Here is a 24,524-nt window from a genome sequence, read left to right as displayed (position 1 = left end):
TCAGGTAATTCCATATCTCAGATCAAGGTGAGTGACAAAAAAAAAAATTTGCAAAATTAGGATGAGTTTTCAGGAGGAAATGAGGGAAAAGCTTCAGAGGCTTCGGCCACACAATGAGTCTCCAGGGAGGGGGAAGGGGCGGCGGGGGAGATGGCCCCCAAGGCTAGGCTCTGTCTTTTCTCCAGGCGAAGAACACTTCCAAGGAGTTGTCTGTGCTGCCAGTGATCGAGTGGACCCTTGCAGGAAATGTCCCTACTGGTGGTGACCGCCCTGGTACAAGCAGAGGACCCTCGTGTCATTTATCATCATAGGTTAAATGGACACTAATGAGGATTGGACTGTGTCCTGGATGAGGACCAACATCTCTGTCCCTCCGGGGAGCAGATGTCTGGCTGAAATGACGCTGAAGGAGGACGGAAAAGCAAAATAATGCAAAAGACCAACTTATATGGCGCTGACATATTCTGCAGCGCTGTACACAGATTGTCACATCAATCCCTGTTCCCGTTTTCTAAATTCCAAATTAAAGGGGTATTCCGGTTGTTAAAAGTTATTCGATGGGTGGGGGTCCTAGTGCTTGGATCCCTACAGATAACGAGAACGGAGACCCTGTACCCCTGGGGAGGCGTGCTGCCGCTCAGGGCATTCTGAGGGATACGGGGTCCTAGTACCAGTCTAATAGTTATCTCCTATCCTGTGTTTATCATCCAGAATACCCCTTTAACCTCTCAGGATGGTTTTGGTGTAGGACATAGAAACATACAGGTCGTGTGCATGAGGCCTCGTGCACGGGATGGGGATTTGATACGAATATCGGCACTGTCAAATCCAATGGGTAAATAAACCTAATACCTCCCGCAGCTGAGGATTCGCTACAACTGTATCCAATCCGGGCTACAAAAGTGTGGAATTCAGGGCTCATGCCCACAAACATGAGGGCTCCGTGCCCGTGCTGCGGACTGCAAATTGCGGTCCGCAATGCACGGGCACAGACCGTGGGGCAGCTGCATGCGGATCAGGGACCTATTCACTTGAATGGGGTCCGCAATCCGCACCGCTAAAAAGTAGCGTAGCGTAGTGCCTCCGTGGGGTTCCGATCCGTGCCTCCGTTCCGCATCTCTGTGATTGCGGACTCATTCAAGTGAATAGGTCCGCAATCCGTGATGCGGAATGCACATGGCCGGTGCCCGTGTATTGCGGACCCGCTGTATGCGGTCGTGTGCATGAGCCCTCAGACTGATACATTGTATCTGCTCTGCATGCACTACTTTTCCCCCGGTGCGGAGACATGAAACCCACGGAGCACTCCACAGTGCTTACAATCTGCGCCTCCGTTTCACACCGCACTGTATCTTCCGGGTTGCGGACCCATTCAAGTCAATGTTTGCGGACCGCAATAGGACACAGACCTGCTACGGTTGTGTGTAGGAGGCCTTGCGCTGTGAGGTCAATAGCTGTACCGCTGCACGGTGATCTTTGGTTATGCGTCAGGTGTCGTAGCCTAGATCGCCGGGAGTAGCGCAGCATTGAACTGGAGTCACACAGTGATCTGCAACTTAGGGCTGGTTCACACAAACGTTTTTTTGCATTCCGTATACGGAACCATTCATTTCAATGGTTCCGCAAAAAAGCAAAAAAATAAACGGAATGTACTCCGCATGCATTGAAGGATAGAACATGTCCTATTAGAGTCCATTCACACGTCCGTAGTGCATTGCGGATCCGCAATACACCCAGCCGGCATCCCCATAAAGAATGAATGGGTCCGCACAATTGCAGAACAGGTGCGGACAACACTTGCGGACGTGTGAATGGAGCCTTATTGCACGCAAATCACGTTCCGTGGCTCTATTAAGGTCAATGTCCATCCGTATGTCTTTCGTATCCATTCCGTTTTTGCGGAACCATCTATTGAAAATGTTATGCCCAGCCCAATTTTTTCTATGTAATTACTGTATACTGTATATGCCATACGGAAAAACTAAATGGAACCGGAAACACTACTTGAAAAAAAAAAAGAGAAACGGAAAAAAAAAACGGCCCGCAAAACACTGAAAAAGACATACGGTCGTGTGAACGGGGCTACCCGGTGATATGTGTCTCACGACTATTTGACGTAGTAATGTCGCGGGACATATTTTATAACGCTATCCGAAAGCAACACCACATTTGCAAAGACAAACATCCAAGATGGATTTTCGTGCAGCTGTCGTGTCGCAGTCACAGCATCTCGCATGCCGCAGTGCGACACCATAGACTAGCGTTCTGAAACATGTTGCGCGACACATGTTGCAGTGTAGTTGTACCCTACATGTCGCCATAGTCTTACTGCCAATCCAGAACCACAAAAAAAAAATAATGTACTACAATTTTTTGCAACCCTGAGGTTGTGGTAAATTGCAAGCTGAACTGCAAAACCCATTTCCGTAGAATAGCTGCACGGCGATCTTCGTGGCCAACATCGCCATGTAGCCTTTACGTGGTTGACCATTCATTCAGATGGACCCACAGCTGTCATTATTAGGAGACAACCCCTTTAACTTTCCAGAACTGCGCTATTTCTGTACGAGGATAGATTTCCCTGCAGTCCTATGTGAAACCAGGAAAACCATCATCTCCGCCTATCTCAGCTCTGCTACATCACACTCAGCCCTGCTGCATCTGTCGGTTTTTGCAGAGAGGCGAAGACAATGCGAGCTCCAGCAAGCCTTTGTGAGTGTATGACAGCGTGTGGGGCTCAGGGAAGAGCAGCAGCGCAGGAGGGGTCTGCACACAAGCCTGGCCTCCATAGGAGGAGCTGCCTGGGAGCAGCTGAGTTCAGTTAAAGCCTTGGTCAATGCAGGATCACAGGGAGATGTGACTGTGCCTTGAAGGTTCTTCCATTGAAGGCTATGCTGCTCCTGCACAGGGAGGTGGGCTGCAGGTCCTGCTTTTGCTGCTTAGGTCCCAAATTAACCCCTCTAATTGAGAACAAAGGACACAGGGGGAAGCTGGGACTCCTTTGCCCGTCTGCCCGCACCAGCCCTTTGTATTGGAATAGCAGGAGTTGGACACCTATGAGATAAGCCCTCACTGACAACCAAGGCTGGAGCACATGGACTGTGGCTTTTAACCAGATCCCATTGACTCGGTATCATCCAACCCATCAGCGACCAAATTTTTTTTAACCCTTAAAACATTGCAGCTGGAACCCTGGATTACAGCGAAGCTGAAGAACTCGTTGGGTAATGGAGGAGTATTTTATGGAGGTAAGTGCGGGACGAGACGCGTGTTCTTCAGGTGATGGGACCTCACAGGTCTGTGGAGTCTTTTTTTTGGATAGGAAGGACTATGCTACCTGGACGATTACGGCGCAGAAATAGTAAAGGGCGGACGACGACTATGGCCATAGGTTATGTCCTGGCGACGTTCTGGTATTGGCCATTTTTGTGAAAAAAAAAAAAAAAAAGGCCATTTGCGACCAGGAGAAATTGGAGGCAAATTTATCGGAGATGGCTGTGAATTGGGTTGGTGGGATTTGAATGCAATGACCAGGTGTCCCGGGAGCGAGAGGTGGAGGGGGTCACAACCACACCCATCATCCTTACAGGACACAGTAGAGGTCGCTTCCACTAGTTTGTGATGATGAGGATCTCAAGAACTGCATTGCAGGACTCGTGCCGCCTGTAGTGCCCCGCGTGTATGACCTCCCCTCACCACGGAGGGTTACAGGATGACTGATATTGGGCAAGTGCGAGGGTGACAGCCGTATCCGTCCCTGCACAATAGAACTCGCGTTTTGGCTTTCCGTTTTGTGAGATCCGTTCAGGGCTCTCACAAGCGGTCCAAAACGGATCAGTTTGCATTCTGAATGTTAAAGGATCCGCTCAGAATGCGTCAGTTTGCCTCCGTTCCGTTTCCATTCCGCTCTGGAGGCTCCTTGCAGCGTTTTGGCGTCCGTCTGATGAAACGGATCCGTCTTGGCACACAATGTAAGTCAATGGGGACGGATCCGTTTTCACTGACACAATAAACGGATCCGTCCTGCATTGACTTTCAATGGTGTTCATGATGGATCCGTCTTGGCTGTGTTACAGATAATACAACCGGATCCGTTCTGAACAGATGCAGACGCTTGTATTATCTGAACGGATCTGTCCATGACTGATCCGCGCAAAACGCGAGTGTGAAAGTACACGGGCTCTGTGACAGTGCAGATGCACACGGGGTATTTAAAGGAAAACTCCTGAACAGTACTGCTATAGTGCTCCTCTTGTCATGTCGCTGGGGGGGGGGGGGGGGGGGGGGGGTGATGGTCAGATGAGTCGGCCGCCAGCTGAGGCCAACACCACAATGTTTATGGCGCGACTCATGATACGACATTTGTGTGACTCGCCCAACTCTATGACATTGCCATTGGGCAACTCGAGTTGATGAGCCATGGCGGCTTTGTAAAAGTTGTGAATGACGAGTCACATGACACAGGCGACAAGTCGTGGCCTTGCTCGATTTAAAGAGGTTCTCCAGGATAAGAAATGTATTTATATTTTTTTCAGAAATAGCGCCATACCTGTTCAGGGGTTGTGCATGGTATTGCAAGTCAGCTCCACGGAAGTAAACATGGCGGAGATGCAATGCCACACGCAACCTATAGACAAGTGTGGTGCTGTTTATACCCTCTCTCTCTTATAGCAGTCAATGGAAAGTAGACTTGCTGTGGATAGATTTCTATGCAATGTGTAACGCAACGTGAGGCGTCCTGTAACCGAAACCTTACATGCAGAATCCACCCTGCTGCCAGGAAGCTTCGCTTCTCTATAGTACATGGTGTAGGATTCACTAATCGCACTGTGACTGCCATGTTTAGTGCCTGGCACTATGAGGCCTGAAACACGTCATGTGGTGAGATGCTAGATCTTCAAGTAATGTCTCGTGGTCAGTCCCTATCAGGCGACTGACAGGACAACCAGATGGTGCTATGGAGATTAATCAGGATATCCCATTCGCGAATCCCAGCAGTCAACCCCACCATCAGTTTTCCACCACCGTGACAACCCTTAGGGCTCTTTAAGAAGGGCCAATTATCAACTGAATGAGCGTGCTTAAGAACGTGTAACCAGGGCAGAGATCCGCCATTATTATATTGTCAATGGGCCCTTGTTATGGTCTCAGGCCATCTAAAAATGTCCTGTAGGTCAACAGGACCAGGCAACCATCTAATGTGTATGGGGGCTTCTTGACTCTCTCGACTGCAGATGTTGGAGAAAATAAGGATTGGCCAGTTGGATTTCAGCATGTCCAATCCTTTTTGTTCTTGAGGAGTCTGGCAGCAGCTTCCTTCCATCATTTTACTGCTCGGCTGAGCCTGTTGATGAGGCATCTCACAAGATTAGGTGACATCACCTCAGGTGCGGTGATGTCACTGGTCCCATCGCAATGGCTTGATTTTACTCCCAGAATACACTGTATCCTTTGTAAGCCTCCATCATAGCATTTGCCGACCAGGTGGACCCATACAGGTTAAAATATTGACAAGAGGACTACGGTTACTATGCGGACTGTTACACATCACAAGGATCCTGCTGGGACATGAGGGTGACGTCCTCTTGGAATGATGGTGGATGGGTCTACGGGGAATGAAGCTGAAACCCACATGCCACAATGGTGGATGGGTCTGCAGGGCATGAAGGTGGAATGCTTTTGGAATGATGGTGAAATCTTCTTGGCACAATTGTCTGCAGGGCATGAAGGTGAAGCCTTCTTGGCATGATGGTGGATCGGTCTACTGGGCATGAAGTGAAGCCCTCTTGGCACAAAGGTGGATTGGTATGCAAGGCATGAAGGTGAAGCCTTCTTGGCACGATAGTGGATGAGTATGTAGGTGAAATGCTCTTGGCACAATGGTGGATGGGTCTACAGGGCACGAAAGTGAAATCCTTGTGGCATGATGGTGGATAGGTATGCAGGGTGTGATGGTGAAATCCTCTTGGCAGGATGGATGGGTGTGCAGGGAATGAAGGTGAAGCCTTCTTGGCACAATGGTGGATCGGTCTACAGGGCTTGAAGTGAAGCCCTCTTGGCACAAAGGTGGATTGGTATGCAGGGCATGAAGGTGAATCCTTCTTGGCACGATAGTGGATGAGTATGTAGGGCATATAGGTGAAATGCTCTTGGCACAACAGTGGATGGGTCTACAGGGCCACGAAGGTGAAATCCTTGTGGCATAATGGTGAATAGGTATGCAGGTTGTGATGGTGAAATCCTCTTGGCAGAATGGATGGGTCTGCAGGGCACAAAGGTGGATGGGTATGCAGGGAATGAAGGTGAAGCCTTCTTGGCACCATGGTGGATGGGTATGCAGGGCATAAGGATGAAGCCCTCTTGGCACCATGGTGGATGGGTATGCAGGGCATGAAGGTGAAGCCCTCTTGGCACCATGGTGGATGGGTATGCAGGGCATAAGGATGAAGCCCTCTTGGCACCATGGTGGATGGGTAATGCAGGGCATGAAGGTGAAGCCCTCTTGGCACAAAGGTGGATGAGACTTCTAAACATGAAGGTGAAAACCTCTTGGCACAATAAACCTGTGCAGCTAAATGTGATGAGCCTCCTCTTCTCCTGCAGTGCAGTGTTGGGTAAGCTGGGGCTTCATCTCCCGTCAGTAGAGAAGAATGCTTTGTTCTCTCGTCGTGCCTATTTGCTCCTCGTTGTCCCCCCCTGCCGTCCATCCATCTTTATCCTCTTTTTACCTGGACACCTACGATTCTCGATTCTCGCTCCTGAGATTGTCCACTTTTGTTTGGTCGTTTTGCAGGGGCCGCTGTCTGACTGTGAAGAGAATTAATTAAATCTGGCTCCTCGCGTTACCCCGCCATTCAGCTCCGGTCTAGATGAGCGATATCCGCTGTCATATATTGTTCCTCAGCTAAAAGTGTTGGATTCATTTATTATATTGAGGAGAAAAAGAAATCCCTCAGCTTGTCATCCACACAAAACGACTTGTATAGAAGGTGAAGATAACGGTGGCGGTTTTTATGGTCCAAACAAAGTCAGAGAATTCTCATTTATGGTCTTCTATTTTCATCTAGATGAGGGGTCAACCAGAAAATGTCACATGACTATGAAAAAAAAGATATATAAGCCTATATGTCGGTAAGTGTACTACACAGCAGTAGATGCTTTGTGTACCGCCATATGATGCCACCAAGCAGCAAGTAATTATGGGATATGCAGATTTTTATACGATAGTTGCATTCTGTATGAAATCAGAGGCACAGTCTGGATCCATAGACGTTGCACAAAAAAGATTGAACATGTCCTATTCTTGTATCGCAAAACTGATGTCACACGGACGTCATCCGTGTTTTGCGGACCACAAAATACATACGGTCCTGTGCATGAGCCCTAATATGGTTGTCATATTAATGCTACTTACAGCCATGGAATATGGTCAGGAGTTTTGTGCTGCTATAATAACACCAGATCCACCTCTCCGAGCAGATAATACAAACACCCCTAGAAATCGATAAGAAAAGTCCCAAAAAGTTGGTGCGAATAGATTAAATTTTTATTTTTATTTTTTAAGGCTACCTGGCTTCTGGGGTTTATCCCATGCATACTGAAAAGTTATGACCTCATCTGGAATCATTTTTTGTTTTCAGAGCGTATTCCTCCTAACAACCTATAGGGGTCGCTGTTTGAATTTTAATCTATATGCAATTATTACGAGGATAAGGACAGATCGAGGCTTGTGCCGTATGTTTCAAAGGAATGCACTGGGCTGAATGCACCCTGGTTGGGACAAGACATGGTGGCAGCGGATGGCAGCGTGCCTTTGCATGTCATAGAATAGAAATTTCCATACGTTCATATAAAAGTGGGTGAAATTCATAATATATACTCGCAATAAGGAACTTTTGGGCTAAGTGAGATCACAGTAAGCGGTGACAATGACATTACCTGGTATAATGGCCTATTGTCCCCTATGGCGGGGGCAGCAATGCCACCTGTGTAATGACTTACTGTCCCCTATGTTGTTCTTAACAGAATTTTGCCTGGGAGAATGCTTCACTGGGGACTGTGGGTCATTGACCGCAATGCCTCGGCCCCTCTGCTGTACAGATAGTGCCGTCATTGAAGATCGGACATTCCTATGATGAGAACATCATAACAGCTGAGGCACGCAGGCCCCCAAATCAATGACCATCTAGGCCCCTGTGATATGGGGAGTGCTGGGTTCGATTAAGAGGGCCATTCAAGCGAGTGGCTCCAAATATCTGGAGAAGTAAGAATGGTCATAAAAAATGTAAAAAAAAAGGATCTGTCATAGGCATAAGGCTGTTGACTGATCCTGCTCAATGCAACTGCCACCAGGGTCATAATCACAGAGGAGAGTAGGGGTTAAAGTTGCACCCGGGCGCTGATGCCCAAGAGTTCCCCCGCGGACCTTCCAACATATTACAAAGGCCTTATGCACACAACTGGGGGAAGGGGGCGCTATTGATTTTGCATCTTTTTGATTGACTGACTGTGTGTGAATGGAGCTGGATGGGCACCGAGGTTTCTAGAAGTGCGCCCATGTGCACACTATGGCGCCAGGCGCTCGCAGGGTTAATCCAGTAGCTGCTCATGAGAAGTTTATATTCCCTGATTTGGCGAGTAATAATGACACGGATCTGGTGTGCAGAGTAACAGATCCCGTCCCCCGGGGCCCGGATTATTGTTCCTTCTGCTATTTCGGTCCCGGCTGATATTTCTGCTCGTCATTAGGTAATGTCAGGTTCTTGACTTACTGCCAATTATATCAACCTGGTCTGTTAGCAAATGTACAGCGGCATTCCTGGGGTGACCAGCTGCCGCCTCATGAGTCACCAAAACCACTTCCAAGGGAAAACTCCGCATGACTCGTGCCCACCAGAGACGGCGATTATCTGTAAGGGGCAGGGAGAGGACGGGCGTCGCTCAGTCCTCCATATAGAATCTCATACAGGGCTGGACGATGCTGTCTGAGCCGACTCGCCATACAGTGCACAAATAACTGCCGTACAGAATAGTGCCCAAATAAATGATACTTCCATATAGTAATAAAAAATATATAATGCTATATAGTACCTTCACCATCATACACTGCAAGTATACTGCCTAAATGGCAGTGCCACACAATGTTTTAATTACCGCCATATGGTGCTCAAACGGTACCGCCATACGGTGCTCAAATTGCCTTTCCAAATATAGTTATCTGATAACGGTCTATACATTGTCTAATAATGTTGATATACAATTCTTAGTATTATTTTTTAATGGGTATCAGGACACCTACGGCACCATCTTCATCAGGTAGCGGTTTAAGGCCCCCGTCTGACTGCAGAGGTCGCACGCGCCTTAGGTCCACCCGAACGTATAGTGGGATATATGAGTTCCAATGGAATCAGTTTTCTGTGCAGTTCGTTGCTCAGTACAGTCACTTTTTAGAATATCTGGCAATTGCTTACATAGCAACTCCATATCACGGGAATCAGAATGAAGACTAAAAGGTTTGCTGAAATTGGGGAAGCCGCATGACATGACCTTGTACCCAGGCAGCACGTTTGTACGACCCCAGAGACTACATGATTTAATGGGGTTGTTATCTAAGCAGTTGTCTGTCATATTTGGAAAAGTGGTTTCAATTCAGAATTGGAAAAACTTTTTAAAGTCTTGCTAAAGGCGCTGGCATTTATGTCCATAGTTCGGCGCACAAGGAGGCGGTATCACTCGGACAACAAACGCCAGAATGCCCCTTCAATGTATTTGGAGGTCGCCTTCAAAGGTGTCCCTGCACTAGTAGTTCTACCACAGCGCCAGGGACTGTTTTACCTGTACTCGCTGGAGTCCAGTACTGTTACTGTGTCAGTGCGTTGAAACCATATTGTCATCTGCTGGCGACCATCGCAGCCGGGGGTGTCCCCGAGCACCGACCGTGTGGGAAAATACTTTGGCTCTATATATATCACTTAATAATGGGCCCAGATGTCTCGGCCATTGTTGGACTTACAAAAGTAGGATGTGAGATGGCTGGCTGTGCGGCGAGGGGCCGGGCACTGTGACCCCAGATGGCCATCTGCGTGCTGTCGTGTACGGGAGTGAATCTGCTGGGCAGACATATCCAGAACTTAAAGTACAACTCCGCCCAAAGCCTGGAAATTCAGGGATGACAGCAGGAATCGCCAGGATCTCGCCCTCCCATATCGCACTTCCATGGCTCTAGGAAGCTGAGATAGTAGGAGCTGTTTGGTGGGGTCCTTACATTGTAGCCCGGTGCTACCTGTGAGATGGAGGGAACATGGCGGTCACACCAGAATTTTTTTTTTTTACAGAAAAAATCCTTTAAAGGGGTTTTCCGGCCATTAAATGTGATGTTAAAAGGTTGTTGCAAAACTACAACTTCCATCATCCTCTGACAGCCTACAGCGATCTGAGGCATGCTGGGAGTTTTTCAACAGCTGGAGGGCCGCAGGTTGAGCATGCCTGCTCTAGACAAACAGGAAGTGACTGCTCAGCCAATCACTGACTGCCGTGGTGACACGCCTCTCACTGTAATTGGTCATTTCCTGTGTCAAGATGGACCAGGAAGTAGAGATCGGCAGGAGGGCATTGAATGAGGAGCAGCTGGGGATCGGTAACATGAGTGTGGCGGGTTTTACTATGGTACACCGTGTGGAGCTTTTTTTTTTTAAATAAAATTAAAAGGGGTTGTGCTCTAGTTAAATGGGAGGAACAGCAGAAGCCCCAGTGTTTAGACACCCACCAATCTGGCACGCCCCCTATCCTGTGTGTGTGTGTTTTTCATAGGACAACCCCTTTAAGAAAAAATCATAGTTAAATTGCACTTTTCCTTTTTTTTTTACATTTCCTAATCACCTGTGAACAAACCCTAATCTTATCGTATTGTCCTGCTCCATAGAATAGAATATAGAATGGCGCAATCGCTTTTGTAAGTCTCTTGGGTTCACACAATTTGCGTCATCCAGTAAGTGTGCACCTTCCTGCGACTTTGCCATTTCATGACGACAGTCGCATGATCTTTGGACGCTGTAAGTGAATAGAGACCAAGGCATTGATGCAACTTTACCCTCTCACTTTGAAGCTTGAAATATAGAGGGATTTCATGACCACCCTGAACCCGCGGAGACATAAACATGTGCAAAATCAATGCAAATCGCACAAATGATGCAAACTGAATGGAACATCACATGGCATAAGTATCCCCCCTCCCAAGTTTTTAACTCCTTTATAGCCCATTTTAAGTGAAACCACCACCACTTACCTGCTCTACACTATGCATCATGGGCTTATTCACACACTGCAAATATATTGCAGGACATTTTTGGATTGTTTGGGCAGCAAGCGCATGGATTTCTGCAAGCCCCATTCAGATGCATAAAACAGTCTCAGAAATTTCCACAAACCAATCTGCCGCGTGTGAATCCACCCTTATGGTGTGCTTGCATTCCTCCATGCACCTGCCTGGAGCGGTAAGTGTTAATGATATGACATTTGTCTTCTTTCCCACAAGGCTTTATCTTCTCCGCTGTACCAGACCACCCTGGGAATAGCCCCCCCCCCCATTTTGCAATCTCTGCTCCCCTCCCCCCAGGCTTTCTCCTCCATTAGCAGATTCCTGCATCCGCCTCATATTTTATTCATTCTGCGTTTTGTATGATAAAGCAGCCGTGTCACGTGCCGGGTTCTGCCCTCCAGGCCTCTGCCCACACTCGTGATATCCCACCAGTGACCAGTCCACACACCTCGCCGCTGATCTTCATTGTCTCCCGCTACGGCGTCAATGATTTCACATTTCTTGTCACTTTGTCACTGCCTGAGTCGCACTAGGCCTGATTCCGATTTTTATTCTTATCTTTTTTGGACTGGGGATGATGGTGGTTGTAGTCTGGCGTCTTATAAAACGGCCATGCATAACTCGGTGCCTGATCTGTCCTTGGTAAGAATTAAAATGACCATTATAGATCCCACCCAGCTTTTCTAGATGTCTGACTACAGCTAGGGCTACACAAAGACATTTGTTGCGCGACTTCTTGTCGCAGAAAAGTCGTGCAACATTTTTTTTATTTTTTATAATGATAGTCAATGGTGTCTCACTGTGACATGCTGTGACTGCAACACGACAGCCGCAAAAAATCCATCGACGTTGGATGTTTGTGCGACTGTCGCGCCACAGTGCAACACCATTTACTATCATTGCAAAACATGTTGCGCGACACGTGCCTCAACGTAGTTGTACTCTTTTTGTCGGGCAGCCCTGTCCTAAATCTGGCAGATTTGCCATTCCAGAGTCTTGGAAAGCTGGGTGACAACTTCTATAGAATCTGAAATGTCGATCATAATCATTGTAGATTCCACCCAGCTTTCCCAGACCCTGCTCCGGATGGTAAGGCAAGTGCAACACTTGTCGCAGCCAGGATCGCTGAGTATCGGTGATCTCTTAGAAATGAATAGGATTGGCGCGGCAGTCGCAAGAAATCCAACTGACTGCTGCAGCGATCCCGTGCATTTCTATGGGATCACCGCTACTCAGCAATCCTGGCCGCGACAGGTGTTGCGCGACCAGTGTCGCCGGGTAGCCATTGCTTTAGTCTGTATGTCTAGTTGAAAAGTGAGACATCCTTGACTCTTATTCCTTTGCACAGGGGTGCACCAACAATGAGGCCAGGTGAGGCGATCGCCTCAGGCAGCACCAGGTAGGGGCAAGAGGGGGGGGGGGGGGGCAGCAGAAGGGCAGTGAGCACTTTCATTGTGGCAACGGCATTAGGTTAAGAAATTGGCATGGGGGGGGGGGGGGCTTTTTAGTTTTCGCCTCAGGCAGCAGAAAAGCTAGGTGCACCCCTGCCTTTGCATTACTAGTCAAATAAATCATTCAGGAGTCTGGGAAAGTCACAGCTCCTCTAAAATATGTAATTTGGGACCTATGGGTCATTATAGATCCTATCCAGCTTTCCCAGAACCCTGAATGATGGGAGTCAGGAATGTATCGCTGTTTTACTAGACAGGCGTTTGCCATGCAGAAGTCTTGTAAAGCTGAATATCCTATGACCCATATTGTCTGCATTGTCTGGGAGAGATAGATGACAGCTACTGCTAGTAATGATGATAGCCGCTACCCAGCTTTCCCAGACCCCTGCCTTGCACGGCTGCCTATCTGGGCAGTGACGTCTCCCATTCTCCTAGGAATTAGAGTGAGAAATGTTATGGAAGCTGTAAGGGCAGGGCAGCCATATTGATCATCACCCAGCTTTCCTAGAAAAAAGATGAATGATGTAAGTAAGCCCTTGCTTTCTTGGCTGTCGGCCCTCCCCAGGCCCCTATTTCCTTGAACACCCATCCTGAGCGTTAGGGCTCACGTTGTGGATCCACAAAAAAAACGAAATGTATTCAGTATGCCTTCCATTTCCATATTTCCGTTCAAAGATAGAACATGTCCAATTATTGTCCACATAACGGACAAGGATAGGACTGTTTTATTAGGGGCCGGCTGTTCTGTTCTGCAAAAAAAACGGAATGCACACGATGTCATCCTTATTTTTTGCGGATCTGTTGTTTGCGGACTGCAAGATACTGAAAAAGCCATACAGTCGTATGCATGAGCCCTTAGGAAGACCATGTCTGCTGCTTATGGGGTGCTCAGGCGCTTAACCCGTGATGCTGAGTTTAACCCCTTCAGCGCTGCAGGAATGCAGACAGAGGATCAGCAGGAGGGGCAGTTGCTGAGTCACTGGAAGGAAATGTAAAAGGAAGTGGGGGGGCTATTACTTCTGAAGATCTCAGTGGGCTCAGGGCAGCGGGGAGACTAATGTAGGTTCTCCATCAGGCCCTCCCTCTGTCAGGGAAGCAGTCCTTGTTAAAGGCAGGATCGTTGACATCCTAAATTCTTTTATGTTGCAACAGGCGCTGAGATCTGGTATTTCCCAACACTTGTACAAGTCGTGGCCTGGAATGTATACATCCGGACGGCCGCAACGTCAGCGCAATCTGCCGAGGAAAAATGACTGAAGGGCTACAGCCTGCAATTTATATAAAAAATAACGATGAGCGTCTCTTTTGCAATAAACACAGATTTTTATGTATTTTTGTAATTGATTTAAAGAGACCAGGGTAAGAGTACTTTCACACTTGCAGCAGGACGGATCTGACAGGCTGTTCACACTGTCGGATCCGTGCTTCCGCTATTTTGCCGTGCCGCTGGACCGACGCTTCGTCCAAATATTCCAGCGGTCTATTTTTAGGCCGCTGGACTAAAAAGTCGGACATGCAGGACTTTTAGTCCAGCAGCCTTTCACTGTGCACTGCGGTGCTGCGCCGGAGCTCCGCCCCCGTCCCCATTATAGTCATGGGGGACGGTCCGGCGGCACGGCGAAATAGCGGAAGGACGGATCCGACAGGAGCCTGTCGGATCCGTCCTGCCGCAAGTGTGAAAGTAGCCTCAATTTTTCAGCCTCCTGAAATAATCCATTCACTGCCTGGAAGCAGAGATTTTGGAAATGTTGAGGAATTGATAAAAAGGTTTCATTTCTAATGTAGACAGTCACTTCAGAAGAGCACAACCAGAATGGTGTGAAGTGATGGGGTCTTTGGTCATGTGACGGGCTGACGAAGGCGACTCCATACGAAGATGCTACGCCGTGACTAAAACGATTCTCGCGGTTCACTCAAGGAAGAAATGATTTCTCGGAGAGACCAAACCAAAGCCATCGCCGAGTCCATCAAATGATTCATTGTCTGCGTCATAAACACCATCAAGCCGTGTGATGTCCTCGCCGTGCGGCGGGTGAAAGTATCGCCCAGCTGAATGCCGTCCATTGTCTGCTGAGCCTTCAGTCATCTCTACAGAAAGGGAAAGTTTCTAAAAGGGAAAAATTCCCGACACAATAATTTATATAGAGGTGGCCATGTTGATTCATCTAAAACAAAAGCTGTTTTTGTTTCCCCTTAGCAACCAATCACAGCGCAGCTTTCATTTTACATTAGCAGAATGGGAAATGAAATCTGCGCTGTGATTGGTTGCTATGGACAATCGGGTCTAGACAACTGAGGCCTGATTGGGGAGATTTATGAAATTTAAAGAAAAAAACTGCATTAGTTGCCTATAGCAACCAATCACAGTGCAGCTTTCATTTTACAGTAGTAGAATAGGAAATGAAAGCTGTGCTGTGATTGGCTGCTATGGAGAACCAGGTCTAGACAACTATGGAAAACAGAGGCCTAATCGTAGAGATTTATGAAACTGAAAGAAAAAACTGCCCTGGTTGCCTATAGCAGCCAATCACAGTGCAGCTTTCATTTCCTGTTCCACTATTGAGGAATGAAAGCTGTGCTGTGATTGGTTGCTATGGGCAACTAAGCCTGACTAGTTCTCCTTTGTCAAAGTTGCTTAACAGAAGACTTTTCTTAGTTGCCCATAGAAACGAATCACAATGTAGCTTTCATTTTACAGAGCAGTTTGAGAAATGGAAGCCGGGCCATAGATGTTTGTAACATCTCAGAATTCTCTTTTGGGCATGATTGCCGCCAGCATGGTATCTGTTGTCCCTCGATGTGTATATATATTAGAATGTGTCCCCAGTAAAAGGGCAGTTACTATGCGTCATGTTTTGGGCCTGTAGGTGGCTCTGCTTCCTAGAACCTCGGAGGCTACGGTAATCAGTCTGCTCGCTCACCAAGCGCACGAAGCAGACAATTAAATTAACCTCGTCCCCTGAGAGCAACTTCAGACAGCATTGTTCTAGCTGCACAAACACAACCACAGTCAATGTAAGGGGGGTGGACGTGGTCATCTGTCACCATTTATGGTAAAGGTGAGATCTACAGTCACAGATATCATTCCTACAACTATTTTCCATAAAATCTCTACCTTCTGACCTTTTAATTAGCAATACTGTTTAGTTTTACGTACATGATTGCCAGCCGTCCCAAATTTGCAGGGACTGTTCCTAATTTTCTGAGATGGTCTCGGCAAACTCAGCCTGTCCTGGACCGAAATTAGGTGGGACAAATGTAAACTCCACCCATAAGAAAGCGTTCTCAGGTTGTGGCTTGAATGCCCCGAATTCACCAACTAAAATGTTGGTAAGGCTTCATGGTGCGGACCCATTCACTTCAATTGGGCCACCAAAAGATGCGGATAGCACTCCGTTGCTCCATTCCGTGGCCCCGCAAAGAAAAATAAAGAAAAATGTCCTATTTTTGTCCGTTTTGCAGACAAGAATAGGTATTTCTACAATGGGCCGCCTGTTCCGTTCCACAAATTGCGGAAGGCACACAGACGGGTTCCGTGTTTTGCCTATCTGCAAAAAATGGAACGGTCGTGTGCATGAGGCCTAAGTATGTGGAGGCGGAAACCTATACCGACCTATGACCTAGTACTTAAAGGGGTTGTCTGGCCTAGGAGCCAAAACAACCCCACACCCTCAGAACCTGGGCCCAATTATAAAAAACTAACAAAAAAAACCCATTGTGCCTCCTCTTCGGAGGTCACAAGGAAAAGGGCGACATGTCGCTAGCAGTGGCGTACTGTTCTTGCACATGTGAACACTGAGGATGGTGATTGACCACAGTAGTCACGGGACCACCATCTGTGTGGTGACCCTTCTGGGAACCGGGCTGCGATGTGGGAATGGCAGCACTGTAGTCAAGTGATTTTACTTTTGTTTGTTTTTGTTTTGTTTTTTCCCCTTTCATTGAGTACAATTTCCAAGGATCGGTTTGGTCAGCACCCAGGCCGGACAACCCCTTGAAACAGAACTGAGAATTTGTATAATTGTAGATCGTTTGTGGCCACCTTTTCCTAGTCATTAATGGAGGTCATCTTGCCTAAGACACTACAGGTGACAGAAGATATGTATTCCCTCTATACAGTTCCTATTCAGGCCTATATGTCTCCATGGTGACAGACTACAAACAGACAGTGTGTAGTCTGATCCTACAGACAAGTGTCGCTCCCTTCCATTTGCCCCAATCTGTAGATTATCAAGAAGGTGTCAGAGGGAGTGTAGTGACGCCAGACTGAATCATGAGACTATACAGAAGAGGTTTTGGTTGTTGTTTTTTTTTTATATAGTCTGTAACCATGGATACCCATAGATCTGCATAGGAACTGTATGCAGAAAACGGAAGGCTTTTTGCAAAGTGGATTTAAAAAAAATAATATTGCATCAGTGAAACTACAACATGGTAGCACCTGTAGGACCCAACCTATCTGGAAGAGGTGGCTGAATGTGCATAGGTTGTAACTTGTAACAAAAATGGATGGTGTCTGATGGGATAGAAGTCAAGGGACCCTCATTCTCCTTGTGGGTGGGGGTCTCTGAGGTGGCATTTATGGCATATCCTATAGTAGTTGCCAGATGAGGCTGGAATGAATCAGTTCACATGTAGCTGTAAATTCAGCCTCAAAACCAGCAAAGCAAGGTTACATAGAGTATATGAGGAGACTTTGAGCATGTATTCTCCATCCCCCCTCTATGCCCCGCCAGGCTTATATTTATATGTACCTGCCTGCAGCATCTCAGTGAATACCAGCTCCCCCTGCTGTGTACAAGACTGAGCTATTTACTGGGGTCCCACAGCTGCTGGCAGCACAATTTCTGCTTGATTAGACTCTTCCTCTATGGAGCTCGCCTTCTTCCTGCGGATCCGACACTCTATTAATAAGAAGTGTAAGGACGGCATCTGTCAGAGATGTGAGGGGCGGTGGGCGCATGGGAATGTAACATCACAGGGGCTGCCCACATAGCACCAGTCCCCCCTCCATTCCATGTACACATTGGAGGGGATGCAAGTTATCCCAGCTGATTGGGAGGGGGAGGGGGGGGGGGGGTATAAATGCTGAACACAATCCACCAGATATTAGGATTCTGCTTTCTCTCCTTGTCTTCAAGGTTGTGCATTAAGAAAGGGAGAAATGCCTTCTGCATTCTCATATATCCACTGAGGTGTACTGCTTGTAGTATTTACATTCTAATAGGATAATAGAAAATAATAAACCTAATAATAATAAAGAAAAATATATTTTACTATAATAATAATATTGTTGCTGTAGATACCATTGTTATGCTTTTAATATACTCGTTTTACTATTTATTTAAAATTGTATTGCAATTTTAAATAAATGGTAAAAAAGTATTACTACGTTCAGTAAGGTATTCACACGTTCACACGTCCGCAAAATGAATCCGCATCCGTTTCGCAATTTAGCGGAACAGGTGCGGACCCATTTATTTTCAATGGGGCTGGAAAGTGCTATCAATGGGGCTGGAAAGTGATTGGTAGAAGTCCCAGTGGTTGGGACCCCAGTGATCAGAAATGTATTTCCGGTCCCATGGATTAGTGATAGATGTCCACTGCACACAACCCCTTTAAAAATATTAGGACCCCCTGGTAATATATCTTTATTCAAGGGCATGATGGAATTTATTTTATTATTCCTATTGGCCCTGATAGGTCAACATGACTGTTTAGAGTTATTAAAGGGGTGTTCCCAAATGATGGCGTACTGCTTTGATATACCACCGCGGTAGGATCGGTAAGGATCTGAGTCATCCAACCTCTGGGAACGGTGGCGATCCAAGGAATCGAGGTGAAATGGGCCAACTGCAGTTTGATCCACAGCGGGTGGCAGGGAACACCCCACTGCAAAAAAAAAAAAAAGGGGGGGGGGGGGGGAATGCAGCACTTAATCGGAGCTGCTTTCCCTTCTCATGATGGTGGTGGTCCCAGAGGTTGGATCCTCACTGATGGCATATGACATGTATAATCACTAAGCTGGGAACACCTGGTTACCTTTTTAGTATTTTAATTCAGCGCTCATTTAAAAGTAATCAGTCATCAGTTTTAAAAAGTAAACCTGCTGACGGCACTAGGTTGGGGCCAGGGAGCACATTAAACTCATACATTGTGTGGAACTTTTATCATCAGGAGTAGTGTGACTAGAACTTTTATTCTGCTCTTGCAAGGAGTACTCTCTGCTTTGCTTTGGGTTGCTTCACAGCCCCTCCCCTCTGTTCTGAGCCAGGGCTGTAGTGGTCTCCTGGTTGGATGCTACAGCTGTCACTCAAAGCAGAGGGGAGGGGCTGTGAAGGAGCTGGATGCAGAGAGTGAAGCTCTGACTCCTAGGCACCTGCAGGAGCAGAACCTAGCAGAATAAAAGTTCATATTCACATTACCCCTCATAATAAAAAGCTTTGCAAAAAGGTATGGTTATACTGCTATCCCGACACCTATCTTGTGCTGTCAGCAGTTTAGCATGGTTAAAACTGCTTACAGACTCCCTTTAAATATGAAGATAAACTTACACTATCACAGCCTTTTTCAGTCACTTTTACAGTGAGATTCCACTTCATTGGTAATCCTTTAATTTTCTGCGATCATTCAGGTCACCTCAACGCAGTCACTTTAACTTGTCCCTATCCTGTCATGTCTCGCGGCGCCTTGTGACAGCCATTCACTGCAGCATTATTCTAATTAGCTGCAGTAGTTCCACATGAGTCCATACAGTAAAGTGGCCACTTGGGGTATTGGAAGGAGAAGAGAGACCTCAAGTCCTGTCCAATTATTTGTAAAGCAGCGTGGAGCCGTGACACTTTCTGACAACTGTTAGCTGATCTACTAACGCGTTTCAGGATCCATGTTACTGCAGCAACACCTGTCTAGTATATTTTACAGACCCATGATGGTAAACCATCTGGAAATAAGTTTCTGCTAGTGATGTCATTACCTTACAGTCCCTTGTCTAGGCTGAATGCAATTGTAGTAAACGAGATACTTTCCATTCACTGACAGCAAGCAGAGATTTTGAAAATGTTGAGGGCTAGGTAGTTTTGCCACCGAGGAATCTAGGAAAGGTGTGTGCAAGATCTGCTATACGGGACCGTACTGGTTGGGGACCCGTATAACGATATTGACAGAAAAGGACGGTTTTAGGACTTTTATAATCTTCTTGCAAAATCAATGATGGCTGCAGCGCAATGCAAGTGTGCACGAATTACAGTGGCAGTCCAGGCAGCTGCTATGGGGCCCCTGGATGGAAGGGCCCATTTTTATGTGCTGTAATGTGAGAAAACAAGGTAGTGGTGTCAGGCAGCAGCTAAAAGGGGCCTTATTTGTATCGTCGCCATTCTCTTCACATGCTGTTGGTGCAGTGAGTTAAATGACATACGGTCTTCTAAATAATTTAAGTGCAGTTCTGGGTAAAATCTCTGCACGCTCACAGTCCTCCTTCCATCCTTTACTTATTCTGCCCTGCTGGGTCTGTGTGTCAGTGACGGGCTGTCAGTCATCTCGTCACTCAGTCCCCAGAGGTGACAATCCTCCTCCTGGTCCCTGAGCTCGTTGTCCTGACCGGATTATCCCGGAGATGGCACTCTGCACTGACACATCTATTTGGGCAGACAAGCTCCTCGCAGATCAGCTTCTATCTCCCCTCCTGTCTCTCCTGCTGCTGTTATGTTGTAGATGTGACATAAGATGTTATGTCATTAGAAGGACCAGTGTATCCGAACCTCTACCGCTATACAATGTACTTACCTGCAGTTTTCTGCTTATATGGTTTTATGTAATTAATTTACAGAAATCTAACCCAAAAGTCCTGGGCAGTGTCTGTACTAAAACCAAACCTAACCATCACACGTCTCCACTGGACCTCATACACTTACTGTTCTTTTATATGACGGAGACAACCTGCAACTGCTAAGATGTGACTGCGATCTATGAGTTATGTCCTCCATACATGGCAGTATTATAGTGATTATATTCCTGTACATAGGAGGCAGTATTATAGTAGTTATATTCTTGTACATAGGAGCAGTATTATAGTGATTATATTCCTGTACATAGGAGGCAGTATTATAGTAGTTATATTCCTGTACATAGGAGCAGTATTATAGTAGTTATATTCTTGTACATAGGAGCAGTATTATAGTAGTTATATTCTTGTACATAGGAGCAGTGTTATAGTAGTTATATTCTTGTACACAGGAGCAGTATTATAGTAGTTATACTCTTGTATATAGGAGCAGTATTATAGTAGTTATATTCCTGTACATAGGAGCAGTATTATAGTAGTTATATTCTTGTACATAGGAGCAGTATTATAGTAGTTATATTCTTGTACATAGGAGCAGTATTATAGTAGTTATATTCTTGTACATAGGAGCAGTATTATAGTAGTTATATTCTTGTACATAGGAGCAGTATTATAGTAGTTATATTCCTGTACATAGGAGCAGTATTATAGTAGTTATATTCTTGTACATAGGAGCAGTATTATAGTAGTTATATTCTTGTACATAGGAGCAGTATTATAGTAGTTATATTCTTGTACATAGGAGCAGTATTATAGTAGTTATATTCTTGCACATAGGAGGCAGTATTATAGTAGTTATATTCTTGCACATAGGAGGTAGTATTATAGTAGTTATATTCTTGCACATAGGAGGTAGTATTATAGTAGTTATATTCTTGTACATAGGAGGCAGCATGATAGTAGTTATATTCTTGTACATAGGAGGTAGTATTATAGTAGTTATATTCTTGTACACAGGAGGCAGTATTATAGTAGTTATATTCTTGTACATAGGAGCAGTATTATAGTAGTTATATTCTTGTACATAGGAGCAGTATTATAGTAGTTATATTCTTGTACATAGGAGCAGTATTATAGTCATTATATTCTTGCACATAGGAGACAGTATTATAGTAGTTATATTCTTGTACATAGGAGGCAGTATTATAGTAGTTATATTCTTGTACATAGAAGCAGTATTATAGTAGATATATTCTTGTACATAGGAGCAGTATTATAGTAGTTATATTCTTGTACATAGGAGGCAGTATTATAGTAGTTATATTCTTGTACATAGGAGGCAGTATTATAGTAGTTATATTCTTGTACATAGGAGCAGTATTATAGTAGCTATATTCTTGTACATAGGAGCAGTATTATAGTAGTTATATTCTTGTACATAGAAGCAGTATTATAGTAGTTATATTCTTGTACATAGGAGCAGTATTATAGTAGTTATATTCTTGTACATAGGAGGCAGTATTATAGTAGTTATATTCTTGTACATAGGAGGCAGTATTATAGTAGTTATATTCTTGTACATAGGGGCAGTATTATATTCTTGTGCTCTGTGCTCCATCCCACGGTGATGGGAGTGACAGAAGTTAGGAATATCTACTGTATAATATTATCAGATGTGACTAAAACTGCATTTTAACTTTTTGCCCTCCTATTATGTTGCAGGGCGGCCATGTGTGGCTTGTTGTAAATGGCACTTTGGTCCCGGCTACGGTCACCTCTTGCAGTGATGGAGATGTCCTGTTTACAAGTGACTATGGACAGGTAAGATCTGGTAGATGAAAGAAAGAAATGGCACAGATGTGTCCTGTTCAGTACGTCACTACCTTACCTGCTGCTTTCTCCCTTCTGTCAGCTGCTCTTTAGCTCTGGTCCATTAGGACATAGCTGTAATCAGTGTCTCTGGTCTGGCTACATTATCTATTGAAGTCTGAAGTTACAATTGCTTTACACTTCAGCTCTTCTTCCTTAGATTGGCTGCTGGGTGTAAGAAAAAGTCCATGACACATGAGTGCACAGACTGATGGTTATTACAGCAAAGCAAACGAGCTTCAGTAATGTCGCTATAATCTGTTTTAGTATATACAGCAAGAGTCACCTTCTCCATTATACATATATGTGGATTTACTATGGTGCATTTTTGTAGTTCAATAAGAATCCAATTTATTATGGAGTTTTATATAAATACAGATTATAAAAATAATAAAAGTCCTTTCTAATGTACTCTGTAAAAATGTCTTCCGATTTTCAAGATGTCTGCTGGCTGTCAGTGAGTGGAAACCTTCTTGTTTACATCCAGAGGGTGAAACTAGTAAACACCTAAGGCTTTGCTCTAGTTGCTTGCAGACAATCGGCAACGCACATCTCTGTCCTTCTCTGATGGTTTGCTGCAATGTATCATCCAGGCTGTTTTGCTGGCAGAGATTTTAAACTGGATACATTTGTAGCAAATGCTCAGCTGTGTGAGCCACCATCTAAATGTATTTGAACAAGGATACTTCTGTTCATTAAAAGCAAGCAGCGCTTTTAATATTGGTGGGAAACTGAAACGCACAGGTCTGATTTATCTTGGCCGACGTGTGCTACCCCGACCCTTGATGAGGCCTGCGCTGCTGGAGGAGGCACGTAATTTAGTATTAGGCCTCATGCACACGACCGTATGTATTTTGCGGTCTGCAAAAAATAGGATGACGTCCGTGTGTATTCCGTATTTTGCGGAACGGAACAGCTGTCCCCTGATAGAACAGTACTATACTTGTCCGTAATGCGGACAATAATAGCACATGTTCTATATTTTTGCGGAACGGAAATTTGGACATACGGAAACTGAATACACACGGAGTAACTTCCTTTTCTTTTTTTTTGCGCACCCATTGAAATAAATGGTTCCATATGCGGTCCACAAAAAGAATACTAGTTCATGTGCATGAGGCCTTAGTTCTAGTTTTTATTTCTAGTCCTTTTTACGGGCTACTTTCACACTTGCGTTCGTGGTTCCGCTTGTGAGTTCCGTTTGAAGGCTCTCACAAGCGGCCCCGAACGCATCCGTACGGCCCTAATGCATTCTGAGTGGATGCGGATCCGCTCAGAATGCATCAGTCTGGCACCGTTTGGGCTCCGCTCAGCAGGCGGACACCCGAACACTGCTTGCAGCGTTCGGGTGTCCGCCTGGCCGTGCGGAGCCAAACGGATCCGTCCTGACTTAGGCCCCATGCACACGGCCGTTGTTCACTGCCGTGTGCGGGCCGTGGAACCGCGGCCTGGATCCCTCCTGAGAGCAGGAGCGCACGGCGTCACTGGTTGCTATGACGCCGTGCGCTCCCTGCTGCAATACAGTAATACACTGGTATGATCTATACCAGTGTATTACTGTACTGTATTGCAGCAGGAAGCGCACGGCGTCATAGCAACCAGTGACGCCGTGCGCTCCTGCTCTCAGGAGGGATCCAGGCCGCGGTTCCACGGCCCGCACACGGCCGTGTGCATGGGGCCTTACAATGTAAGTCAATGGGGACGGATCAGTTTGAAGTTGACACAATATGGCTCAATTTCAAAGGGATCCGTCCCCCATTGACTTTCAATGTAAAGTCTGGACGGATCCGTCTGAGCAACTTTCAGACTTAGAATTTTTTCTGAAATATAATGCTGAACGGATCTCATCGTCTGCATTATAGGAGCGGATCCGTCTGTGCGGACACCAGACGAATCCTCTCCGAACGCAAGTGTGAAAGTAGCCTTACTCCAATTTCCCCACGCCCACCACCCCCTTTTTCGTAGACTTGGTGAGGGCGGCGTCAAATGCATTGAAAAGTCGCAAAAAAAAAAACAGAAAAATCGCAAATCCTGGCATAAGGAGAGTAAATTCCCCCATAAAGTGTATTATTAGTAAGTTGCAAGACTTTTCCTATAAAATCTG

General features: G+C 46.0%; 1 protein-coding gene across 1 annotated transcript in view; it reads left to right on the top strand.

The window, feature by feature from the left end:
* Positions 1-2,807: 2,807 nt before the first annotated feature.
* LOC122945833 (unconventional myosin-X-like) overlaps positions 2,808-24,524 on the top strand; it is a 98,755-nt gene continuing 77,038 nt past the window's right edge. Inside the window, exons 1-2 of the mRNA XM_044305060.1 lie at positions 2,808-3,248; positions 22,274-22,372. Of these exons, the coding sequence (XP_044160995.1) occupies positions 3,228-3,248; positions 22,274-22,372 (120 nt within the window). The 5' untranslated portion in view covers positions 2,808-3,227. The remainder of the gene's footprint in view (positions 3,249-22,273; positions 22,373-24,524) is intronic.

The sequence above is a fragment of the Bufo gargarizans genome, chromosome 8 (genome assembly GCF_014858855.1).
Source record: "Bufo gargarizans isolate SCDJY-AF-19 chromosome 8, ASM1485885v1, whole genome shotgun sequence".
NCBI lineage: Eukaryota > Metazoa > Chordata > Amphibia > Anura > Bufonidae > Bufo > Bufo gargarizans.
Note: the sequence above shows the minus strand (reverse complement) of the source record. Positions and strands in the feature narration are given on the sequence as shown.